Here is a 22,220-nt window from a genome sequence, read left to right on the forward strand (position 1 = left end):
GCAGAGAATTCCACTCAGATTAGGGACAAAGTGTGCTTCCGCGCCACACGCTAACTCGGCGCGAAGGTTACCATTACTGATGGATGCGCGCTGCGCGTCACGAATACGCGATTCAAGGTTGCTTTGAATCGGCGCGAAGTGAAGCTGGGTGCGCGGCAAGATACAGTTAAGTTGGCAGGGTTTTCGGCTGAGCGCATCGGCTACCACATTAGCCTTACCAGGATGATACCGGATCTCACAATCGTAATCGCTGATGAGTTCGTTCCATCGGCGTTGCCTCATGTTAAGTTCCTTCTGATCAAAGATGTGCTGAAGGCTTTTATGGTCAGTGTAGAGGATACACTTAGTACCATAAAGGTAGTGTCTCCAGATCTTCAAGGCAAAAACAACTGCACCAAGTTCGAGGTCGTGAGTTGTATAATTCTTTTCGTGAATCTTAAGTTGCCTCGATGCATAAGCGATAACCTTGCCTCGTTGCATAAGAACACAACCGAGACCTTGGTTGGATGCGTCGCAATACACGACAAAATCATCATTACCCTCAGGTAGCGCAAGAACAGGAGCTTCACACAACAAACGCTTGAGCGTTAGAAAGGCTTCTTCTTGCTTCGAGCCCCAAATATACGGTTTACCTTTGTGCGTTAGAGCTGTTAAAGGCAAAGCGATCTTCGAGAAGTTCGAAATGAAGCGCCGGTAATAACCAGCTAAGCCCAGAAAGGAACGGATCTCAGAAGGAGAGGATGGCGTAATCCAGTTCTTGATTGCTTCAATTTTGGATGGGTCGACATGAATACCCATCTTGTTTACAACATGACCAAGAAACTGTACTTCATCAGACCAAAATTCACACTTGGAAAGCTTAGCATAGAGCTGCTCGGTTCGAAGCTTCTGCAACACCAACCGAAGATGTTGCTCATGCTCGGCCTTGGTCTTAGAATACACCAGAACATCATCGATAAACACGATCACGAATTTATCCAAGAAAGGCCTACACACCCGATTCATTAGATCCATGAAAACGGCGGGTGCGTTGGTTAGACCGAAGGACATGACCAAGAATTCAAAATGGCCATAACGAGTTCGAAAAGCAGTTTTCGGAACATCTTCATCGCGGATGCGCAACTGATGATAACCAGAGCGGAGATCGATCTTCGAGAAACAAGAGGCACCTTGGAGTTGATCAAAGAGGTCGTCAATACGCGGTAAGGGATACCGGTTTTTAATGGTGAGTTTGTTCAACTCGCGGTAATCAATACACATGCGAAACGATCCATCTTTCTTTTTAACGAACAACACCGGAGCACCCCAGGGCGAAGAGCTAGGGCGAATGAATCCTTTAGCAGTCAACTCTTGAAGTTGGCTTGCCAATTCTTGCATCTCAGCGGGTGCAAGACGGTAAGGAGATTTAGCCACGGGGGAAGCACCAGGGACAAGATCAATACGGAACTCGACTTCACGAGCGGGAGGGATACCAGGAAGATCATCAGGAAAAACTTCAGGGAAATCACGCACAACAGGGATATCGCGAAGCTTCTTCTCTTCAACAGGCTTAACCACATGGGCTAGGAATGCAATACACTTCTTCCGCATGAGTCTTTGGGCTTCGGCGCAAGACATAAGTTTAAGACCACTGGAGGGTTTTTCGCCGTAGATGTAAAGATCACCATTTTCTCGAGGTAGGCGAATCAATTTCTTGGCGCAAATAACTTCGGCGCGATTATGCGAGAGCCAGTCCATACCAATAATAACATCAAAGCTTCCAAGAGGCATAGGGATGAGGTCGATCAGAAAATCGTTTTCGTTAAGGTTAAGCGTACAATCTTTAATCACCGAGTTAATTAAAACAGTTTCACCGTTAGCCAATTCAACTGAAAAATCTTCTTTTAAATCGTTGCGCGGTCGCGCAAGCTTCTGCTCGAAGGCGCGAGAAATAAAACTTCGATCGGCGCCAGTATCAAAAAGTACAGAAGCATAAAATCCGTTAAGTAAAAATGTACCATTAACTACGTCGTTATTCGCTTGCGCTTGGTGCGCGGTTATGTTAAAAGCTCGTCCACGCGTCACTTGGTTCGAAATCTGGTTCACCGGATTCGCTTGTGTGATTTGCACTTGTAGTCTCGGGCACGCGTTCCGGAAATGACTAGGATCACCGCAGTTAAAGCACGATCTGGGTCGTGGGTTTTGGTAGGTTGGTTGTGGGTTCTGCGGGTAGACTGGTGGTGTTGGCGCAATTGGATTTGCGGGAAGGACTCTACAGTTTTCAGCAGTGTGACCAGTACGGCCACATCGGTTACAAAGTCGACACGGGGTTTGGGTTGGGTGGTGAAATCTACAGGTTGGGCAAAAGGGATGGTTTCCTGTGTAAGGTTTCTTAGGAGGCGGGGCAGGGAGTGCTGGATTGGTTAAGGCATAGTTATGGACTGCAGGAGGTGCTGGGTAGGTTGACAGTGGGTTAGGCGCGTAAACTGGGGGTTGGTAAACGGGTTGCTGGACAATGGGCGGGTTGGTAAGCGCATAGGCCTTGCGCCTGCGCTTGAGGTTGTTACGGTTTGAGGGTTCTGGTTTGGTTTCTGCGGGTTCAGGGACAGTTTTGGTGGTTTTGGTCTTCTCAGTTCCCCGCAGGAACAGAGTTCCTGCTCTGACATGGTTGTCGCTGAGCACAGCGGCCAACTCAATGGCGTCAGAGAGGGTAACTGGGTTTCTGGCCCATACAGAATCTTGAATTTCCATGGGGAGACCCCCAAGGAATTTCTCGATTGCTCGGCGTGAAGGGGTAACAAGGTGAGGGACAAGCAGGCTTAGTTCATGGAAGCGCGTCGCGTACTCGCGCGCTTCACCGCTGTATTGCTTCAAGTTCCAGAATTCTTCCTCCAGGCGCTTAACTTCGTTGGGAGGGCAGAATTCTCGCGTAAGAATTTCCTTGAATTCCTCCCATGTCATGCTAGAAGCAGCCTCTGCGCCACGCGCATGAGCTACTCCATTCCACCATGTAAGCGCTCTGGATTCCAGGACACTGGAAGCATATAGGGTTCGTCTTTCTGAGGGGCATTGGGTATGGAGGAAAGTGTTTTCAATCTTCTCAAGCCATTGGAGCATCACGGTGGCTCCTTCAAGACCTGTGAACTTCGGAGGGTTACCCGCATTAAAGGACTTAATGTTATAACTCGAGGTGTTGGTATTGTTTTGGCTCAAAGCTTGGGCTATTGCGGCGGCCATTTCCTGGGAACGTTGCTGTCTACGCATGCGCGAGGCTTCTCTTCTCTGAAATCGGCGAGATAGCGGAGGCATTCTATAAAAATTTTAATTTTAGTTAATATCTTGGTTTTTATCGCAAAGTTTTAATCTTATAAAGCTTGGTTTCACGGAGTTAGATGCTATCAAAAGTTAAAGTAGATTAAATGACCCTAAATGCAGACTTAATAAAGGTAACAAATTCGAATCAGAAATCGACAATTCATGTATCACCATGACTTTCCGAATTCCCAATTTAAAATATACGAGTAAACGAGTATTGGAGATTGACGATTCATGTATCACCATGACTTTCCAATCTTCAATATAAAATATACAAGAAAATGAGTATTGGAGGTTGACAATTCATGTATCACCATGACTTTTCAAGTCTCCAACCTCAGAACATAATCGTAAATGGAAATTGAAAATCAACTATTCATGTATCACCATGACTTTTCGGATTTTCAATCCCAACAAACGAATATGTAAGTAAAATCAATAAAAATCGAAATTCACAAAAATCGAAATATCGCGGAATAAAACATAAAACCATATACTGCGCAAGCGCGAGCATATTCATAAATAACGAGTAATTAACAATAAGCGCGCAAACATGAGATTTCTCTTATGCGCGAGAAGGGACTCTTAGGTATTCTAGGCCGTTACGTCTAACCACCTATCCTAAAGTCAACGAGCTCTGATACCAATCTGTAACACCCCGACCAAAGGCGGATTATACATCGGGGCGCCACATATTGCTTCATTACTCGCGACACTATTGGTGTCAATATTTATTAATACACATTTTATCGCGCACGCGCAGCGGGGAAAATAAAGAACATAAATCAAACATAAATCAATATATTATAAATTATAACATTCAAACATCATTAACTTGTCCTGATACATTTTAATTCTAGGTCCAAAAGTAAAAACGTCCTACGTGTCCACAAGCTCCAAAACAGCTACTGCAAACCTGAACATGTGTTAAAATAAACGTCAAACACTTGCGTGTTGGTGAGAAATCAAGTTTAATACAATACATAGATAATCATAAATCTGCGCGCAACATGTGTATGTCTGGTTTTCAACAAGGGTGTAATCTGATCGGGACCAACTCTAAGAGACAAGACTGCCAGTGCTCACAATTGAGCTCACAAACAAGACTAACTGTGCAAGTGTAACAAAAGAGAAAATCATAAACGATAGTTCTCCCGTGTTCATCTAATGGTACCATGAAAACTGCGGAATAGACCGACAAGACGGTTAATGATCCACACATACAAATAAACAGCCAAGTCTACGTCCTCAACACATGGGATACTGCGCGACTAAAGTTCATAAACAGTTTAAGACTCAAGTTTTGTATGAACACATGAACATCCCAAAGCATTTAAAATAAAAAGGGATTAGATACGAGATAACTCACTTGATAAACGATGTGGTGTAAGATAAAGCAAGAACCAACTTTAAACAAGCACAAGTTAACCTATAAATAAGATTATTGTTTTAATGATCTGTTTTAAGTCTTGATTATAAGTTAGGATAATTAATAAGTAAATTATTATATATAATATATATATATTACCGGAAAAGCAGGGAAGAACAGGGAGGAAGACGGAGGCAGGAGAGGAAGACGGCAGAGAGAGCAAGGAGCAAGAGAACAGGAGAGATTAAGTGTTTGTGTGTGATGTGTTATGAAAATATTATTATTATTTATAGGAAAACCCTAGGAGACACAAACCCTAGAAAAAGGGGAAAAGATCTCAAAAAGTAAAAGAAAAGATATCAACGGTAAAAAGTTCTGAAAAGTAAAGATATCAAAAGATATGGCAGCTGCAGGGGGCAAGATAAAGCTGACAGGGAACAGTAAAAAGCATGGGCGGATCAGATAAAGGTACTGGTCAAGCATGGCAAAAGCAGATCTCAAAAGATAATGTCAGTCACTTTTTCTACCAACCAATGGGGTTGGTACGCATGCTGCGCCGAAAGTAACTATTCAGACATTAGATAGGTTAGGTCAACAGCTCAGAAGAAAAGGCAACACAAAAGCATACAGGCTGGATAAAACAGGACTAGACTAAAGGGTCAAGCGCGAGAAGGCTGAGTGCGCGAGCGCGAAGGCTGGCACAACAATCCTTAGCGCACTGCGGGAAGAATCACATCCTTAGCGCGCTGCGTGAAGAACCTGGAATTCTAAGCGCATCGCGGGAAGAACATACATTCTTAGCGCATTGCGGGAAGAACATGCATTCTTAGCGCGCTGCGAGAAGAGTTCTCTTCACGCATCGCAGGAACAAGATGTCTTCACGCAGGCTTCCATGTAAGGAGTCTGGCGCGTGGAGCTGCAGACATCCTTAGGCGGGAAGAACCAAAGGATAAGCAAAGAGTTAGAAGAAAAGAGGGAAACAAGGCGTAAGGGCGGGACGGCGACAAGAGGGAAAAGAAGGCGGAATGAGAGAAGGAAGAGGGAGGGGACGGCGGAAAGAAAGAGAGAGAAAGAGGCGGGAAGGAAATATATATTTTTATTATTAAAAGTAAAATATAAGTATAAATAAATATTAAATCATAAAAGAAAGAGATCGGGTCAGAGAAACGGGTACCTGGGTCGGGTCGGATCAGGGCAGATGTCACAAGAAGGGGTATCACGGAATTTCTTGCAACTAAGACATCTTCTCAACCAACACGTGAGCTAAGAAAGAGAAAATGGGATAAGAATAAGGCTAGACTATGATGAATCGGAGCCCTCATTGTCGCTCGGACATCCACCTTCCCCTTTGACTAGCTCACGACAGGCTGCCTCTCTTTTTGAAGATGGTCCAAGTGTGACCTCTCAACCCTTTAACCCGTCTCATTACACCTATGGGAGACCAAGCCCAACGGCTTTCCCTTTGTTCACTTCACAACCCCTTGGACACGAGACCACTCTCGACCAAATATGGCAGTCACCAGCTTCAAGTGTTCCTCCCACAGCCACCACATGGGAGCAGGCCATATCGGTCTTGCCCTTGGCTCGAAGTGCTGCGATGAGCACTCCCATGGGAACAAATCAAACCCCTGAAAGCCTTCAAGGCTTTAACCTGATGCCTCAGATGATGGCTCAAATGATGGCACACTTTCCTTGGACCCAAATCATCAACCAAACGCTGGGTACTCACCAAGGAACAACAAGTCATAATCCTGCCGTAAGGCTAGATGAGGATCTGGCAAAACCTTACAAGCCCGGTAACCTATCTTGTTTTTCTTAACAAATCGTCGATTATGACTTTCAAACAAAAATCAAGATGCCACCCCATATAAGAACGTATGATGGGACTGAAGATCCCGAAGATCATCTCCAGGTCTTCACTAGGGTGGCCAGAATCGAAAAATGGTCCCATGCTGAATGTTGTTTGATGTTCATGCAAACGTTAGTGGGGTCAGCCAGAATATGGTTCAATGACCTTCCTGCTCAAAGCGTTCGAAGCTTCGACGATCTGAGCAAGGGCTTCTTGGCCCAATTCTCACAACAATGAAGGTACGTCAAGGACGCCACAATCATTTTTCAAATAAAACAAAAAGATGATGAGAACCTTCGAGATTTCATCGAAAGGTACAAAAAAGAAGGGTTACAATATGTGGGGGCCGACGAAAAAATAAGGGTGGCAGGCTTCATGAACTCCATCACCTCCAAGCACCTCACAAAGGACTTTAACAAGTGCATGCCCAAAACCCTTGAAGAAGCTCTTGAACGAGCTGAAGCCCATATTCGAGGCGAGAAGGCCGTCGATTTCAAGGAGCAACGAAAAAGAGCTCCTAGTTGGCGAGGCAGCAGTCCTAACCGAAAGAGGGGGAACTACAATCCCTACGATAAATACCCAAGGGGTTCAGATCAACGAAGGCTGGAACCCTCCAAGCAGGGAGAAGACTGTGAACTTCACAGCCTTAACCAAAACCCCCCAAGAGATCCTTGCCACCGAAGAAGTGAAACATAACTTCCGACCTCCTCGAACCTTGCCCAAGAGCAAGAAGAACGAAAACTCCACTCAGTTCTATGAGTTTCACGACGAAAAAGGTCACCACACAAACGATTGCTTTCAACTCAAGAGAAGAATTGAGGTAGCCATTAAGTCTGGAGAATTGGCTCATTTGGTGAAAGGGGTCAAAGACAAGATGGCTGAAATAAAAAGCAAAGAAGCGAATATGGTGAATATAGACCAAGGTGTTCCCCACAAACGACAACGCTTGGAAGCTTGGGAGCTTCAATGCATCTGCTTCCCACCGCCTCAAGGTAACTTACTCTCAAACCCTCTAACGGTGGAAGCAAACGTGGGGACACTCCAAACAAGCATAGCCTACATCGACACAGGGACGGCCACAGAGATCATGTATGAAAGATTCTTCAACCAGCTGAGCAAGGAAGAGCGTTCAAGGCTTCAACCCTCAGAGTCATCTACAAAAGGTATCGCCGACGTACCCTTGAAGCCGTTAGGCCAACTAACCCTTGATGTCTGTTTTAGTGAAGGCAAGATGAAGAAAACTAAACCACTCACTTTTGTGGTTATCAACATACCTTCCAGCTATGATGTAATCATAGGAAGGCCTGGACAATGTACATTCAACATGGCTGTCTTGGTTGGTCAAGGTGTTGTGAAGTTTCCCACTGACATGGGAATTGCAACCCTTCAACCTACCCAAGAAGTTTACACGGTTGAAGAAGAAAGCTCAAAAAGCAAGGACGAAGATCAAGGCTTAATCATAAACCCCAAGTACCCTGAACAAAAGGTACGGGTAAACACAAGCCTCTCCAAAGAAACACTTTCACACCTTGAAAAGCTGTTGATGAACCACAGCGATGTTTTTGCTTGGTGCCCGGAAGACATGACAGGCATCCCTCGAAGCATTGCAGAACATGAGCTAAAAATACCTCCCGATGTTAAGCCTGTTGTCCAGAAGAAACGGAGCCTGGCTCCTGAAAGAAGCTTGGCAGCCTGTCAAGAGGTTGAAAAGCTTGTACAAGCCGGGATCCTACGTGAGGTCAAATATCAATCTTGGGTGGCTAACCCATTCATGGTTCGAAAGCCCGAGAAGTCTTGGAGGATGTGCATCGAATTCAAAGACTTAAACAAAGCATGTCCAAAGGATTGCTATCCCCTACCCGAGATGGACCTCAAGGTTGACTCTTTAACTGGCCATCCCTTAGTGTTTTCTCGACGCTTACAAGGGTTATCATCAGATTCTCATGAAAGTGGAAGATGAAGAAAAAACCGCTTTCCACACGGACAAGGGTATCTTCTGTTACCAAAAGATGCCCTTTGGCCTACGAAACGCCGGTGCAACCTACCAACGTTTAATCGATAAAGCATTTGCTAACCAAATTAGCAGAAACCTGGAAGCTTATGTTGATGATCTAGTAATCAAGAGAAAAATTGAGCATCAAATGATTGAATACATACAAGAAACCTTCCAAAACTTAAGAAGGATCAACATGAAGCTTAACCCGGGAAAGTGCTCATTCGGGTTCGAAGAAGGCAAGTTTTTGGGACACATTGTGGGAAAACAAAGTATAAAAGCTAATCCCAACAAAGTCAGGGCTGTTCTCGAAACCAAATCTCCACAAAGCAAAAAAGAAGTGGAAAGTCTGAATGGAAGGCTTGCAGCCTTGAAGCGTTTTACCTCCAAGCTTGCTGAGAAGTCCCTACCCTTTTCAAAACACTAAAGGGTTGCACCGACTAGAAAGATTTCAGGTGGACGGAAGAAGCAGAAGAAGCCTTCAACCAAATGAAGCAACACTTGGCTTCACTTCTAGCTATTGCAGCCCCTGAAACGGGAGAATTGATCTCTGTCTATCTCTCGGTTGCTGAAGAAGCATTAAGCGCGGTTCTAACCATCGAACGAGACAAAGTCCAGGTACCCGTTTATTTCTTTAGTAAAACATTAAAACTGGCAGAGGTCAAATATCCTCCTTTGGAAAAACTTGCCCTGGCCTTAATTCAAACGGCCAGAAGGCTTCGAAGGTACTTTCAAGCACACCCTATACAAGTGGTCACTGACCAACCCATCAAAAGTGTGCTTGAAAAACCAGAAAATTCAGGCCGATTGGCCAAATGGGCTGTGGAACTAGGTGAACATAACATCACCTATGTCCCAAGGAAAGCTGTCAAAGCCCAAGTCTTGGCAGACTTCATTGTCGAAATTCCAAAGTAAGTCATTCCTGAAAAATACACACAACTGCCACTGAACCTTCTGACCCTGAAGCCTGGAAGCTTTTTACCGATGGAGCTTCCAGCAGCGAAGGGTCAGGAGCTGGGCTGGTTTTAATCAACCCTGAAGGGTTAGAATTTACATATGCTCTTCGACTTGAATTTCAGACCACCAACAACGAAGCTGAGTACGAAGCGTTGATCGCTGGTCTGAAGATTGCCAAAGAAATGAAGATCCAAAAGCTACAAGTCTTCACAGAATCGTTGCTTGTTTCAAGTAAAGTCAATGACAGCTACGTAGCCAAAGAGCCCAACATGAAGAAGTACCGTGAAAAGGCAAAAGGGTTGATGACCACGTTTCAAGAATGCACCCTCAAACAAGTCCCAAGATCACAAAACAAAAGAGCTGATGCCCTGAGCAAACTAGCATCTCTCACTTTTGCACACCTCACCAAGAAAGTACTGGTGGAGGTACTGAAAACTCCTTCAACACAAGAACTGGAGGTTCAAGATGTAATCACTGAAGAAGGTCCAAATTGGATGACTCCCGTAGAAAGGTTCCTCAAGAATGGTGAGCTACCTTCGGACCAGACTGAGGCTGAAAGGGTTCGAATCAAATCCAGGAAGTATGTGTTGCAAGGAGAAACACTTTATAAAAAGGCTTACCTTGCACCACTACTGAGATGTGTGGGCCCCGAACAAAGTCAATATCTGATCAAAAAGGTTCATGAGGGTATATGTGGAGCTCATTTTGGGCCAAGAACGGTGGTTGCAAAATTAATGAACCTTGGATACTTCTGGCCCACCATGCACCGAGATGCAACGGAACAACTCAAGAAGTGTGAAGCTTGTCAAATTCATGCACCGGTTCCCAAAATCCCTAAGCACGATCTAGTCCCCATCTCCTAGGCTTGGCCATTTCACAAATGGGGAATGGATATCGTTGGTCCATTTCCACCGGCCAAGGGTGGGGTAAAGTTTTTGTTAGTAGCTGTTGACTACTTTACCAAGTGGCCTGAAGTCAAACCACTTGCAAAAATAACGGGCAAACAAGTCATCGACTTCGTATGGGAAACCATCATTTGCCGTTATGGGCTGCCAGGAGTGTTGGTCACGGATAATGGGAAACAATTTGCTGAGAAGCCTTTTAGCACATGGTGCAAAGAATTCAGAATCACTCAAGTATTCAGCTCAGTCGCATACCCACAATCCAACGGCCAAGTTGAAAGAACAAACAGAACCATCGTTGAAGGAATCAAAGCAAGGTTGGGAAGGCACGACAACAACTGGCTTGAAGAACTCCCAAACGTCCTTTGGGCAATAAGAACAACCGAAAAAACAAGCCACAAACGAACGCCTTACAGCCTAGTGTTCGGATCGGAAGCTGTAATCCCGGCCGAAGTCGGAGTTGTGACTCAAAGAACACTCAACATGGACCTCGACTCAAACAACAATGAGACCATGTTGAATTTGCAACTCCTTGAAGAAATTCGTGATCAAGCTGTCATTCAAGAGGCCAAATACATGCAAAAAATGGAAGCCTATTACAATGCAAGAGTGAAGCATGAACGCTTCAAGCCTGGAGACCTTGTACTTCGAAACAACGAGGCCAGCAAAAAAGAAAATCAAGGAAAGCTTGGCCCAAAGTGGGAAGGACCATACACAATCCTCGAAGCCCACAAGGGTGGATCCTACAAGCTGGCAGACGTAGAAGGCAAAAGGCTTCCAAGACATTGGAACGGCAAAACCCTTAAAAGGTTCCATGCCTAGTCAAAATGTAAAAATGTATTTCAAGAGATGTACGATTCTCCTTTTTGTGAAACAACAACCTCTTGAATGAATGATAAACTTTTGTCATAACTTGTCTTTACTATCCTATAATCAGGTTGAGAACCTAGCAAGAAACTCCATGGCAAGGGCCGTGTAAGGGGATGAGCTCCCACCCCACATCGCTCAATAGGTTCAAGGGTTAAATGGACCTATATAAGGGGTGAGTATCTATATCAATTCGACTCCATGAGACTTAGAAAATTTTTTCAACCAAAAACTTGTCTCATAGACAGGTCTGAACAGCCTACACCAAATCGTTCCTTAAACTTCAAAACAGTTTATGAAAACAAAAAATATACACTAAGTAGTGATATAAAGGATAGCCAACATGTGCTTTTTACTTAATGAAGCCTTGAAGCTAAAAGTGACTGCAGCACTAAAACTTGTTAAGGAAAGTTAGCTAAAAACACATCAAACTAACAAGACAAGCAACCAAAACACAAACATACAAATACGTAGAACATCATAAGTTCATAAACAAGGCCATTCTAAGGCCATAAGCTAAGTAGCATCCATACATAATAAGCCAATTAAGGCTAAAACAAGGAAACCACATGGATTCCCAAGAAATTGTTCAAGGGCCGTAAAGGCCAAACATAACCATAAGGCAGAAACTTTAAGAGTTCCATGCCAAACCTACATTGTTCAAGATTACATGACATTGTTTTAAAGAGTGCTAAGAAAGCTACGAATAAAGTGTTTACGCATCAGAAACAGGCTTTGAGGTACTAGCCTTACCACCCTTAGCCTTCTTGGACTTCTTGACTTGCGGAACAACATCAGCAACAGCCGAGCCTTCAAGGCTTGCCACATGAGACCCATCGCTTCCCCTAGATAAAGTCTCCTCACTATCACCAGAACAGGAACGTTTTTTCGACAGGGACTCAATCACCTCTTTGGAAACCTTCTCATCAAGACCATTCGGCTTCAAACCCTACAAAACTGAAAGTGGTTTACCATAGCATGATGAAACTGAACCCACATAGGGGTAAGTAAGCCTTTCCATCGCATGAACTGAACCGGTAAAAAGCTTGTAGGCTTCAGGATTGAACAAAGGAGATTGATCCATAGGCTGACCGGTTTCGTGATGATGGAAGCCTGCAATAAAACCCAAGTGCTTTCCATGGCCTAGCAACTTCGAATAAACGTCACCAAGTACCGAGTTAAACTCCTTAGAATGAAGCAAATAGGACACAACTTGCTGAAACCCATGTTCGATCAACCACTTGTTATCTTCAGACGCCTGGGTAACTGAAGCTTTCAACCCTTCCTTATCCATCTCGAAGGCCCTCTTTTGCATCTCAAAAGCTTCACGGTCAGCACTCAATTTGGCCCTATCAGCCTCCATGGCCTTCTTCAACCCGGCCATCTCAATCTCGTGACCACGAGATAACTCGTCAATCCGCTTCACATACACCTTCTCCTTCTCACAAAAACCTTCAACGTCTTTCTTCATGGCTGCCATCGAAGCTTTCATCTCCTCCCTCGTATTCATGAACTCCTCATACTCCTCCATACCTTTCCTAAAACGGGTAACACCTTCTGCCAAAAGGGCAGAAACGTTGGTATAGTTCAAAATCAACCGGTTTAACAAGGAGTCACCCTCCATATTGGAGATAGTATCACGAACCCCCGGAGGAGCGAAATGAGCTAAAGCATCGGCACAAACTTCAGGATCCTTGAAAGAATCCCCAACCCTGACACTCCATTTCGACACATAAACGGCACTACCATCCAACCCTTGAACAACTGGCATCTGAACCTTCTTGCCAGCAGACTTCTTCTTCTTGGAAACCACCAACCCCTGCTCCTTCTCAACCTCCATAGTTGGACCTTGGTCTTCAGAAACCTGAATGTCATCACTAACTTCGACGGGTTCATGAGAAAATGAAGTGCCGACAGACTTCAGCAAACGTCGTGTTGAACGACGAGTGGAAGACTTTGGAACAACAGTTTTGGTGAACCCTTTAACGTTCTCAACCCCAGCTTACTCGGCGTCCTCAAAACGACCCTCCTTACCCCGAACAACCGAATCCTCCCCAATAACAGCCGCAACATCAGTTAACACAACATCTGAAGTGTCATCACTTTTCAAAAAATCAAAAGCAGACATAACTACAAAATACAAAGGAAAATCATTAGCAAACATATCAAGAAGATAAAGCAAATATGGATAAACAAATGCATACCCTTATCATCCCTCATAAGCATGGGATCCCGATTAGGCTTATCCCAAAGTTTACTAATGCCTAATAACACAAGAAGGTGTTCGGGAAAAGGACGAAGACGTGATGGACACTCCCTAATACGTTTCTAAAACACATCGTTCAACTCTGATTCGGCCGGTTCGGGCTCGTTTAGAACGGCCTCCGGTTGTCTTCAAACAAGTTTAAACGGAAGGATAGAATCGGAAACAAAGAAAAAACGGTCCTTCCAAGAACCGAGGGTTGTAACCGCCTAAGAAACCAAACAAGTTTCAACCTTGGTATGTTCAAAAGTATACCAATCACCGTTCTTTGCTAAACGAAAGAAACGACGAAAACTCAACAACGAAGGATCATAACCTAGGGCTCTACACAAAACCTCAAAATGCAACACCCTAGCAAGCCCTAAAGGATGGATTTGACCGAACGATACACGGTAATATTCCAAAACATTCAAAACGAAAACTGAAAATGGATGTCGGAGATTGGAGAATTCAAAATGACGACAATATAAAGCAATGAAGCCCGCCGGACAACGATCAATCGAAGAATTGACCGGCGGAGCAATCGGTTTATACTTTAACCCTATTCCCCACTCAATACAAAACGATTCAACCTCCTCTTGGGTTAATCGGGAAAAACTGATCGAAAGATCCTTTTTGGCAACCATAATTTTGAAACAAAGATGAAGGATCGAGACTAACCTGTGGGAAGATTGAAGGAAACTTGAAAGTGTTTATGGTGGAAACTTTAAAGAAAAAGATAAAAGAAAATGAATAGTTAATAACTATTAATTAAAAGCAGTTATTGGAAACCGCATTCTGACAGTTACAATCACATCAACTGTCACATCAACAATTCAAAAAATAACCAAAACTGAACAAAGCTTCGGAGCCTTCAAGCCTTGAAGCCTTTAAGCGATAAACAAAGCGTGTGCAAAAGTCAGAAGCCCTTGAGCATACTCCTCAAAAACCTCTGACTTGGGGGGCTGATGACGGGGGTAGCCCAAGGAAATAATAAAATGGTTGTGGCATATTAACGCTAAAAGGGTTAAAAGGTTAAAAGCTTCGTTTTCCCGCCCAAACTTATGTAAATAAGCACCCACGTGCTACAGTACAATATCATATCACTATTCACATCATTGTCCCCTCTGAGCAAATGACATATTCAGACAAAGTACTATTACTTTATCTATGGACCATCGGTCCAAAGCTTCCCGCCCAACAATGGTCAGCTCTCTAGGCAAACTGGAGGGGAACTAGTTAGTTACATCTGAACTAAAAGGCTTACATCTCCTCACTTATATAAGAGATGCTTAGCAATAAACACAAAGACACCAGATCTGGAGTTAACACATACTCCTTGATCTTCCTTTCTCTCTTGAGGAATACACACTTTGCTTATTCCTTTCTTACTTCACAATTATCATAGCTTCATCCAAGAACCGATTCCAAACATCATGGTTCTTGATCATCGGTGAGCTTTAACAACAAACAACTAACTAGTGAACCTCCTTCTACGTTTTGCAAACGTAGAGGGACACCACGACCTGCGTTAGGCTAACCTGAACCCTTGAAGCTTTTTAGCCTAACCAGTCCATTAACTATCATTGGTCTTATCTTTGTTGTAGCAACAGTTATTAAAATCAGTTATCCTTAGATTTAAACAAAAAAAAAGTTACAAACTAGTTTAAAGAAAATTAGTAATAATATCTGTGTATATATACACATATAATAAACATGTTTAAATCTGTGTATAACTGTATATATGTCTTTTGTATACGTCTTTATTTCCATTCTTATTTTTATAATACATTATATCTTATTATCCACGTGTATATTACACACTACAAATTACGCGGATACTCATATCAATTAGCTAGCAGATGAGTATGGAAAAAAAATCCCCAAAGTGCAACCACATAAAGCATCATGTACAACCATACAAAGCAATAATATACAAACTCCAAATTCAACACGACGTCGTTTATACGTGTTCACACAAAGCGTATTCTCTCTCTCAACCTCTATAAAAGCTCACCCAATTTTCTCAAACCCACAAAGACGGTGCCAATAATAATATTAATAATAATGGTTGTGGGTATGATGAAATGGAGGCCATGGCCACCGCTTCAATCCAAGAAATTCGAAGCCAAGATTATTATTCATACCCTTCAAGGGTTGATTGAGCCTAACAATAATACTACTGCAATTGATTGTTCGAAGCTGTGGGTTGAGGTTAAGTGGAAAGGGGGTAATAATAATAATAATCGGTTGAGTTTCAAGAGAAAGAGTGTGAGAACGAATGTTACGAAGGAGGGTTTTGTGAAGGATGATGGGATTATTGAATGGAATGAAGAGTTTGTTGTTGTTTGTGAGTTGATGGGTTTGAAAGATGGTGGGTTTCATCACTGGGATGTTGCACTCCAGGTGTTCGACGTAAGTCCTCAGCCAAATTACATAATTTTTTTTATGTTTGGTTTTAAGAAATTGGTGAAATTTAGTTGCACTTGACTCAAATTTACAAGATTTGATTGAGATTTTAATTTATTTTGGGTATTTTAGGTTTTAGGTTAATAATATTATTAGTTATTTATAAAGATCAAAACTTGAAGATCAGGAAAGATTTTCATATATGTAAATTTTAATTATAAATATTAAATTTTATTTTCCTCATTTTATGGAGGTTTTTTTTTTTTTTTTTTTTGTTTTGTCTTTTAATTGTAATTTTAAGAAATTGAAGAAATTTGCAAGCTTTGATATGATATTTTCATGTATATAGGGTTTGAGGTTAATAATAATATAACCTTTTTTTTTTATAAAGATTAAAACTTAAAGATCTGTTTTGTTTATGGGCTTGATTGAAGAAGGGTGATCTGGGGAAGGTTTTCATAGATGTCAATTGCGACTATAAATATTAATTATTATTTTCCCCCTTTTATGGAGTTTTTAAGTTTTTTTTATATATATGATGCAGCTAATAATTACAGTTGACTATAGCCTTAGTGGATCACTTCCTTGAACTTAAAGCCATATGCTGTATCAAAATTTAAAATTGACTACATAGCATAGCATAGCATCATATTCCAAGTTTTATCCTCAAACACCTCATTGGTTTGCTGTATACAATCACCATAAATATGTATAGATATAAAACATTAATAAATTAATCATATATTAATCCGATTATATATTAATAAATGCTTTTGATCCTGATAATTGATATAAAACTACTGGTATGATGTTAGCACTTGATGATCAGGAATCTCTATACTTTAGGACCGAGAGTGATACACGTATTTCGTTTTTAGTGGTTTGTTCGGATTAAAGAAGAAAAAGTTTCACCTCATGGGTTCCAGTATTCAACACGAGTTTTTGTCAATAAAAGAGGGTGGCCTTTATTAGTATATTACGATTAAAAGCTAAAGTTGCCCTTTGATTATTAATATACATCTTCTAATGTGTCGTCCCTACATAGCTACTGTGAACAAAGATGATGACTACTTTAAGAACCTATCTTTAGACGATTAGATTATATCAAGTGGGAATTTATAATTGTATTTTCTTTGTTAATAACTTTATTATAACTCTCTACGGAAAGAAGTTTCCTTTTTTGTTCTGTTGTCTTAAAGGTATATACTTGATGAGTATTCTTTAAACAATTAAAATTTCTAATAATGTGTTTCTTCTTATTCAGGGATTAAATCAAGGACCAAAGAATAGGAATTGTTGTATTGCAACCGGATCGTTAAATCTTGCAGAGTTTGCTTCTAGTGAGCAAAACGAGACCGATATAAGCATTCCTCTTTCTGTTCCGAGTGGCATCACTGAATCTAAACCCGTACTTAATGTAAGTCCCTTAAAATTTATGCTTTAAAAATTGGTTAAGTTCTTAATATAATATGCTAAGTCCTTTTTTATTAAATATGCAGGTGTCTCTGAGTCTGCAAGAACTTAAGATCCCGCACGAGAGTACAGAACAAGCACAAAAAACTATTATACCTCTTCCATTATCACCTGGTAATGTTAAATCTGGTCTTCAGAAGGTCAAAATATTCAGGGGTATATCAGTCAATCAGGCTAAAAAAGCATGTCGTGAAGACGAGGGTAGTGATGGAAAAAGCTCGGTTAGAAGCTATGATGCTGATTACCCGTTTGACACCGACTCCATTGACGCAGATGAAGTTGACTCGGAGGAAGTCAAAGATGAAGATTCCGCTGTTAGAAAATCTTTCAGTTATGGAACTTTGGCATATGCAAATCATGCTGGAGGGTTGTCTCACTTCAACTCAAGTTCTTGTGAAGATGAAGACTGGTTATATTACCGCAACAATAAAGAAAAAACCAGTTATTCGAGTGAGCCCATCATTGATCCTTTAGAAACACAAGTGCTAAAACGAAGCATATTCCCTTGGAGAAAAAGAAAGTTGAGTTTTAGATCCCCGAAGAACAAAGGTGAACCGCTTTTGAAAAAGGATTCTGGAGAAGAAGGCGGTGATGATATAGACTTTGACCGCCGAATGTTGAGTTCTTCAGATGAGGACACAAATACAAACAGATGTTCAGTTTCTGAATTTGGAGACGATAATTTTGCTGTAGGTAGTTGGGAGAAGAAGGAAATAGTAAGCAGAGACGGGCATATGAAACTTGAGATGCAAGTTTTCTTTGCTTCAATTGACCAAAGAAGTGAACGAGCCGCCGGTGAAAGCGCATGCACCGCGTTAGTTGCGGTTATAGCTGATTGGTTCCAAAACAACTGGAACGAGATGCCGATAAAGTCACAATTCGATAGCTTGATTCGAGACGGGTCATTAGAATGGAGAAATTTGTGTGAAAATGAAGTTTATAGAGAACGGTTTCCAGATAAGCATTTTGATCTTGAAACCGTTTTACAAGCCAAGATTAGAAATCTTGATGTAGTCCCTGAAAAATCATTCATTGGGTTCTTTCAACCCGAAGGGATTAAAGAAGGTGATCTTCATTTTCTTGATGGTGCTATGTCGTTTGACAGCATATGGGATGAAATCAGTCAAATCGGGTCAAATCATAACGACAGCATGAAGCCGTTGGTCTACATTGTAAGCTGGAATGACCATTTTTTCATGTTGAAAGTTGAACGGGATGCGTATTATATTATTGACACGTTGGGAGAGAGGTTATACGAGGGATGCAATCAGGCTTACTTGCTTAAGTTTGACAAAGATACGGTAATTGAAACACTACCGAGTGAGAATGCCGAAGGCAAAAAAGTCAATGAAAGTCAAAGTAAAGATAGCGAGATTGTGTGCAAAGGGAAAGAGTCGTGCAAAGAGTATATTAAAAGCTTTTTGGCTGCAATCCCGATAAGGGAATTGCAGGCGGATCTGAAGAAAGGGTTGATGGCAGCATCAACTACTGTAGTTCATCATCGGCTGCAGATTGAGTTTCATCACACCGAGTCCTCTTTAGCTTAAGCAAGCGGTAATACAACAGCTATTAACGTATTAGATTATTAACGGGTTAACTGTTTTTGTTGAACGGTTTTGTAGCCTAACACCGGCCCTGTTTTTCATACGTCGTGTTCTACTCGGAACAGGTATAAATGTACATGTTTAAAGTAATATGTATAAATCTATGAAATGTTCAGTATTGATAAACTGTGTTTTCTTTGCCTTTTTCATTTTACTATCTTTCATTGCTACGACGAAAGTCAGGTCGAGTCTTGTTATCAGGTTTTTTAGGGTGGGTCCCAGCCTCGGCACGGGGACTACACCATTAGCCACCCATTACGCCCTCTTATTAGAAATTAAACGAGCACCACCTCTCCCGTGTGAAAACTTTAAAAATGATTTTTTTTTTTTTGAACGGCAAATTTAGGATCACTCACGGACCACTGGAGTATAGTACCAGCAGAACCACGCGATCATATCCATCTCCACTAGGCAATAATGCCTAACCACCAATTCAGGAGGAAAGCCAACAAAAGTTGGGAAAACCCCCTTTTATGGGATTCGAACCCAGGACCTTATGGTCCCTAAGCCTTATCCCACCACCAAGATGCCACTAGGCTACAAAGCCATGGACTTAAAAATGATTTAATGGTGCAGTTTTGTTTGAATTAAAAATAATATTGATAATACAAAAAACCCATAAAATAAACAAAAATGCATACAAATATTCCAACACATTTTATCATCAAGTAACAATGACAACAAATTCAATACACAGACCAAACAATTTTCAGCAGCAAAATGGACATAAGATCAGCCCATTTTCGTTACACTCCCCACACTTCTCCGGCAACCGCCCATCGGCCGAACCCACCTTCCGGCTACCACTGCATCTAAAACACACCACAAACTGAACACCTGCACACCCTTCACACGGTCCGTCCCACATATTAATTGGAATTCCAGCTAAAAGCGGACGAAGTCTCCCTTGCTCGTGCAACCGCAACACTTCCTCCGCTCCCCCAATATACCTCCCCTTTATAAACAACCTCGGCGGAACCACTTTCCCGCCAAGTAACCGCCACAGCTCATCTCTGAAGTCCAGATGCATTGATAGATCTCTTTCATCATACAAAACCTTAAAACCCTCTAGTAAAAACCGAATACTCGCGCAGTCTTCAAACGTCTTTCGGACGCTTCTAAATCCCGTGGTGTACAAAATCACCGAATCACTCCCTCCCAGAGGACAAATTCGCTCGAAATTTGAAAGGGGGTTATCAATTTCTCCAAGTTTTAACGATTTTAACGGTGGTTCAGTATCCAAATCATGATCATAATCTAAACCTCTAGCTTTAACCTCCAAACTCGCCTGCTGAAAAGCCGATAACAGATTCGGGTCAAAAACCGCACCCGAATCCAAATTCGACATCCGAAAAACATCAATCTCCAACAAAGGACTTCCACTTGCACCTAAACTTTTCGAATTCGAATGCACCCGAACCCGATCACCAACCGGGTAAATCACGGGCCGGGAATTTTCTTTATCGTCTATATCCGATTCATCGGATTCTTCGAGGTCCTTCATGAGCTCTGATACATCGATTATTTCGACTTCTTGTACCGAAAAACTGCTCTTCTTTTCAATCTTTTTATCAATTTGCATCACTTCTTCTTCAGATACTCGGGTTTCGACTTTATCGATCACCCCATCGGCCGCATTAACATGGAGAATCCTTTCCGCTTTCGGGTACCCGATTGTTTTAATTGTCTTTAACTTCTTCAAGATTCTTCCCTTTACACTCTTCATTTTCCTGTTTCTCTTTATCCTGACCTATATATACACAAAACTGTATGTATATATATAAAGTATAAAGATACAATTTGTTGAATAATAATGAAATGGGGATTTTGTATGGGTTTAGAAATGAAGGCTTGTTGGCTGGCTTTTATGTAACGGCTAGAAAGATTATATGAGTGTAGTTTTAAATTTTGTGATGATAAGGTAAGGTAAGGTAAGGTGAGGTCCACGGTTAGCTGGAGTGGAGGTGAATTTTGGGCCGTCGGATGTTGATCGTAGAGTTTGATGGTGATTGGTTTGTAGGGTAGTGTGTTGGAAACAAGTCAAACAACGGTCGAGCCGGCGTATGGGCCGGGCCTACTCAGACTTTTTGTTATCGTTACTTTGGCAATTTCTTTTCGTCGAATAAATAAAAAGGTCTTAACTCTTTATATTTGATTAAATGTATGATTTTTATTTATTTTCATTTTTTTAGTAGGTTTGAAGAAGATTTAATTTGCTCACACTATTGTCACGGGTTCTCTTTCTAAGGGGACCTCCCTTGATTACCCGAGAGTAGCATTATGCCCTGCTTATTTTAAAGGTTGCTAGTTTTGACCTACCATGTATTCATCAGAAGAGCACAACCACTCTTGAACAGTGGCGCGTTTGATATGTACGTACATTTTACAAATCACTGAGGCTGTCTCAGATAATCAATTCCTTTGTAGTTACAGTCCAATTAAACGACACGGTAATATGTATAAGCGTTAACACGTCACGAAAAATAGTTATTATTATAAAACATTTCAAATTTATGGTGCAAAACTTTTGAATGTTTCTTGTTAGACACTACTAATTAGTTAACCCTACACGAATACACGAATATGCATTAGATATTCATAAAATAAATGTTTGCTTTTAAATTTACACTGTAGTTGAAACTTAAACCAATAAAACACAGTTAAATGCTTAGCTCTAACGAATTACGGTTTTGGATATCGTTGTTATTACTTGAATCTTAAATTCACATGTTTAGCTATAAGTTTATATGATTGCTTTTAAATTTACATTGTAGTTTAAATGTTATTCAGTTGAATACGGTTCTTAACCGAAATTGAACCGAACTAATTTTTGTTCGGTTAGACTCCTGTGAATTCTGATTAATTTGGTTAACAGTTAGTGACAAACAATTTAACAAATCTGGATAAACTGATCTGAACTACCTATATAACTAAGTCTGAACCGATAAACACCTCTACGAGGCTTACAAGTTACAACTTACAACCAAGTTGGTTGAACCAACTAACCAAGGATGTTTTAGAAAAGAGGCCGAATTTTATAAAAAATTATAAGGAGGCCCATTTTAAGTATAAGGAGGTAGACGTGCACAAATCGGGTTCAACTGGAAAACCCGAATCGGTTTTTTCATACCGGGTTGTAAAATGGAACCGGTTCCAATCAAGAACCGGTTCGGTTCCCGACCCGAACCGATGCCCAGATATGCTAACTTTTAAGAACCGGGTAGGGTATGAACCGGAACTGGTTTTTACGTAAAAACCGGT

At 41.5% G+C, this 22,220-nt stretch overlaps 2 protein-coding genes across 2 annotated transcripts; one reads left to right on the forward strand and one right to left on the reverse strand.

Annotated features, from left to right (window-relative positions):
- Positions 1-15,487: 15,487 nt before the first annotated feature.
- Positions 15,488-19,078, forward strand: LOC143576315 (uncharacterized). The gene is made up of 3 exons (XM_077060431.1): positions 15,488-15,888; positions 17,147-17,299; positions 17,382-19,078. Exons 1-3 carry the CDS (start codon positions 15,541-15,543, stop codon positions 18,900-18,902), a joined length of 2,022 nt encoding a protein of 673 aa, XP_076916546.1. The 5' UTR covers positions 15,488-15,540; the 3' UTR covers positions 18,903-19,078.
- Positions 19,079-19,588: 510 nt separating this feature from the next.
- LOC143576318 (uncharacterized protein At3g28850-like) lies at positions 19,589-21,118 on the reverse strand. Its single transcript, XM_077060434.1, has one exon. The coding sequence runs from the start codon at positions 20,683-20,685 to the stop codon at positions 19,669-19,671; it is 1,017 nt and encodes a 338-aa protein (XP_076916549.1). The 5' UTR covers positions 20,686-21,118; the 3' UTR covers positions 19,589-19,668.
- Between the last annotated feature and the right edge of the window lie 1,102 nt (positions 21,119-22,220).

The sequence above is a fragment of the Bidens hawaiensis genome, unplaced genomic scaffold (genome assembly GCF_021521415.1).
Source record: "Bidens hawaiensis isolate Kalapana, Puna unplaced genomic scaffold, B.hawaiensis_p1.1 tig00028064_1, whole genome shotgun sequence".
Classification (NCBI taxonomy): domain Eukaryota; kingdom Viridiplantae; phylum Streptophyta; class Magnoliopsida; order Asterales; family Asteraceae; genus Bidens; species Bidens hawaiensis.

What these genes read in the sequence shown, in the direction of transcription:
- LOC143576315 (XM_077060431.1), top strand. Translation starts at nt 15,541, where the DNA reads ATGGTTGTGGGTATGATGAAATGGAGGCCATGGCCACCGCTTCAATCC. An exon ending in TTGCACTCCAGGTGTTCGAC is followed by an intron (nt 15,889 to 17,146) that starts GTAAGTCCTCAG and finishes CTTCTTATTCAG; the next exon opens with GGATTAAATCAAGGACCAAA. An exon ending in AATCTAAACCCGTACTTAAT is followed by an intron (nt 17,300 to 17,381) that starts GTAAGTCCCTTA and finishes TTAAATATGCAG; the next exon opens with GTGTCTCTGAGTCTGCAAGA.
- LOC143576318 (XM_077060434.1), bottom strand. Translation starts at nt 20,685, where the DNA reads ATGAAGAGTGTAAAGGGAAGAATCTTGAAGAAGTTAAAGACAATTAAA.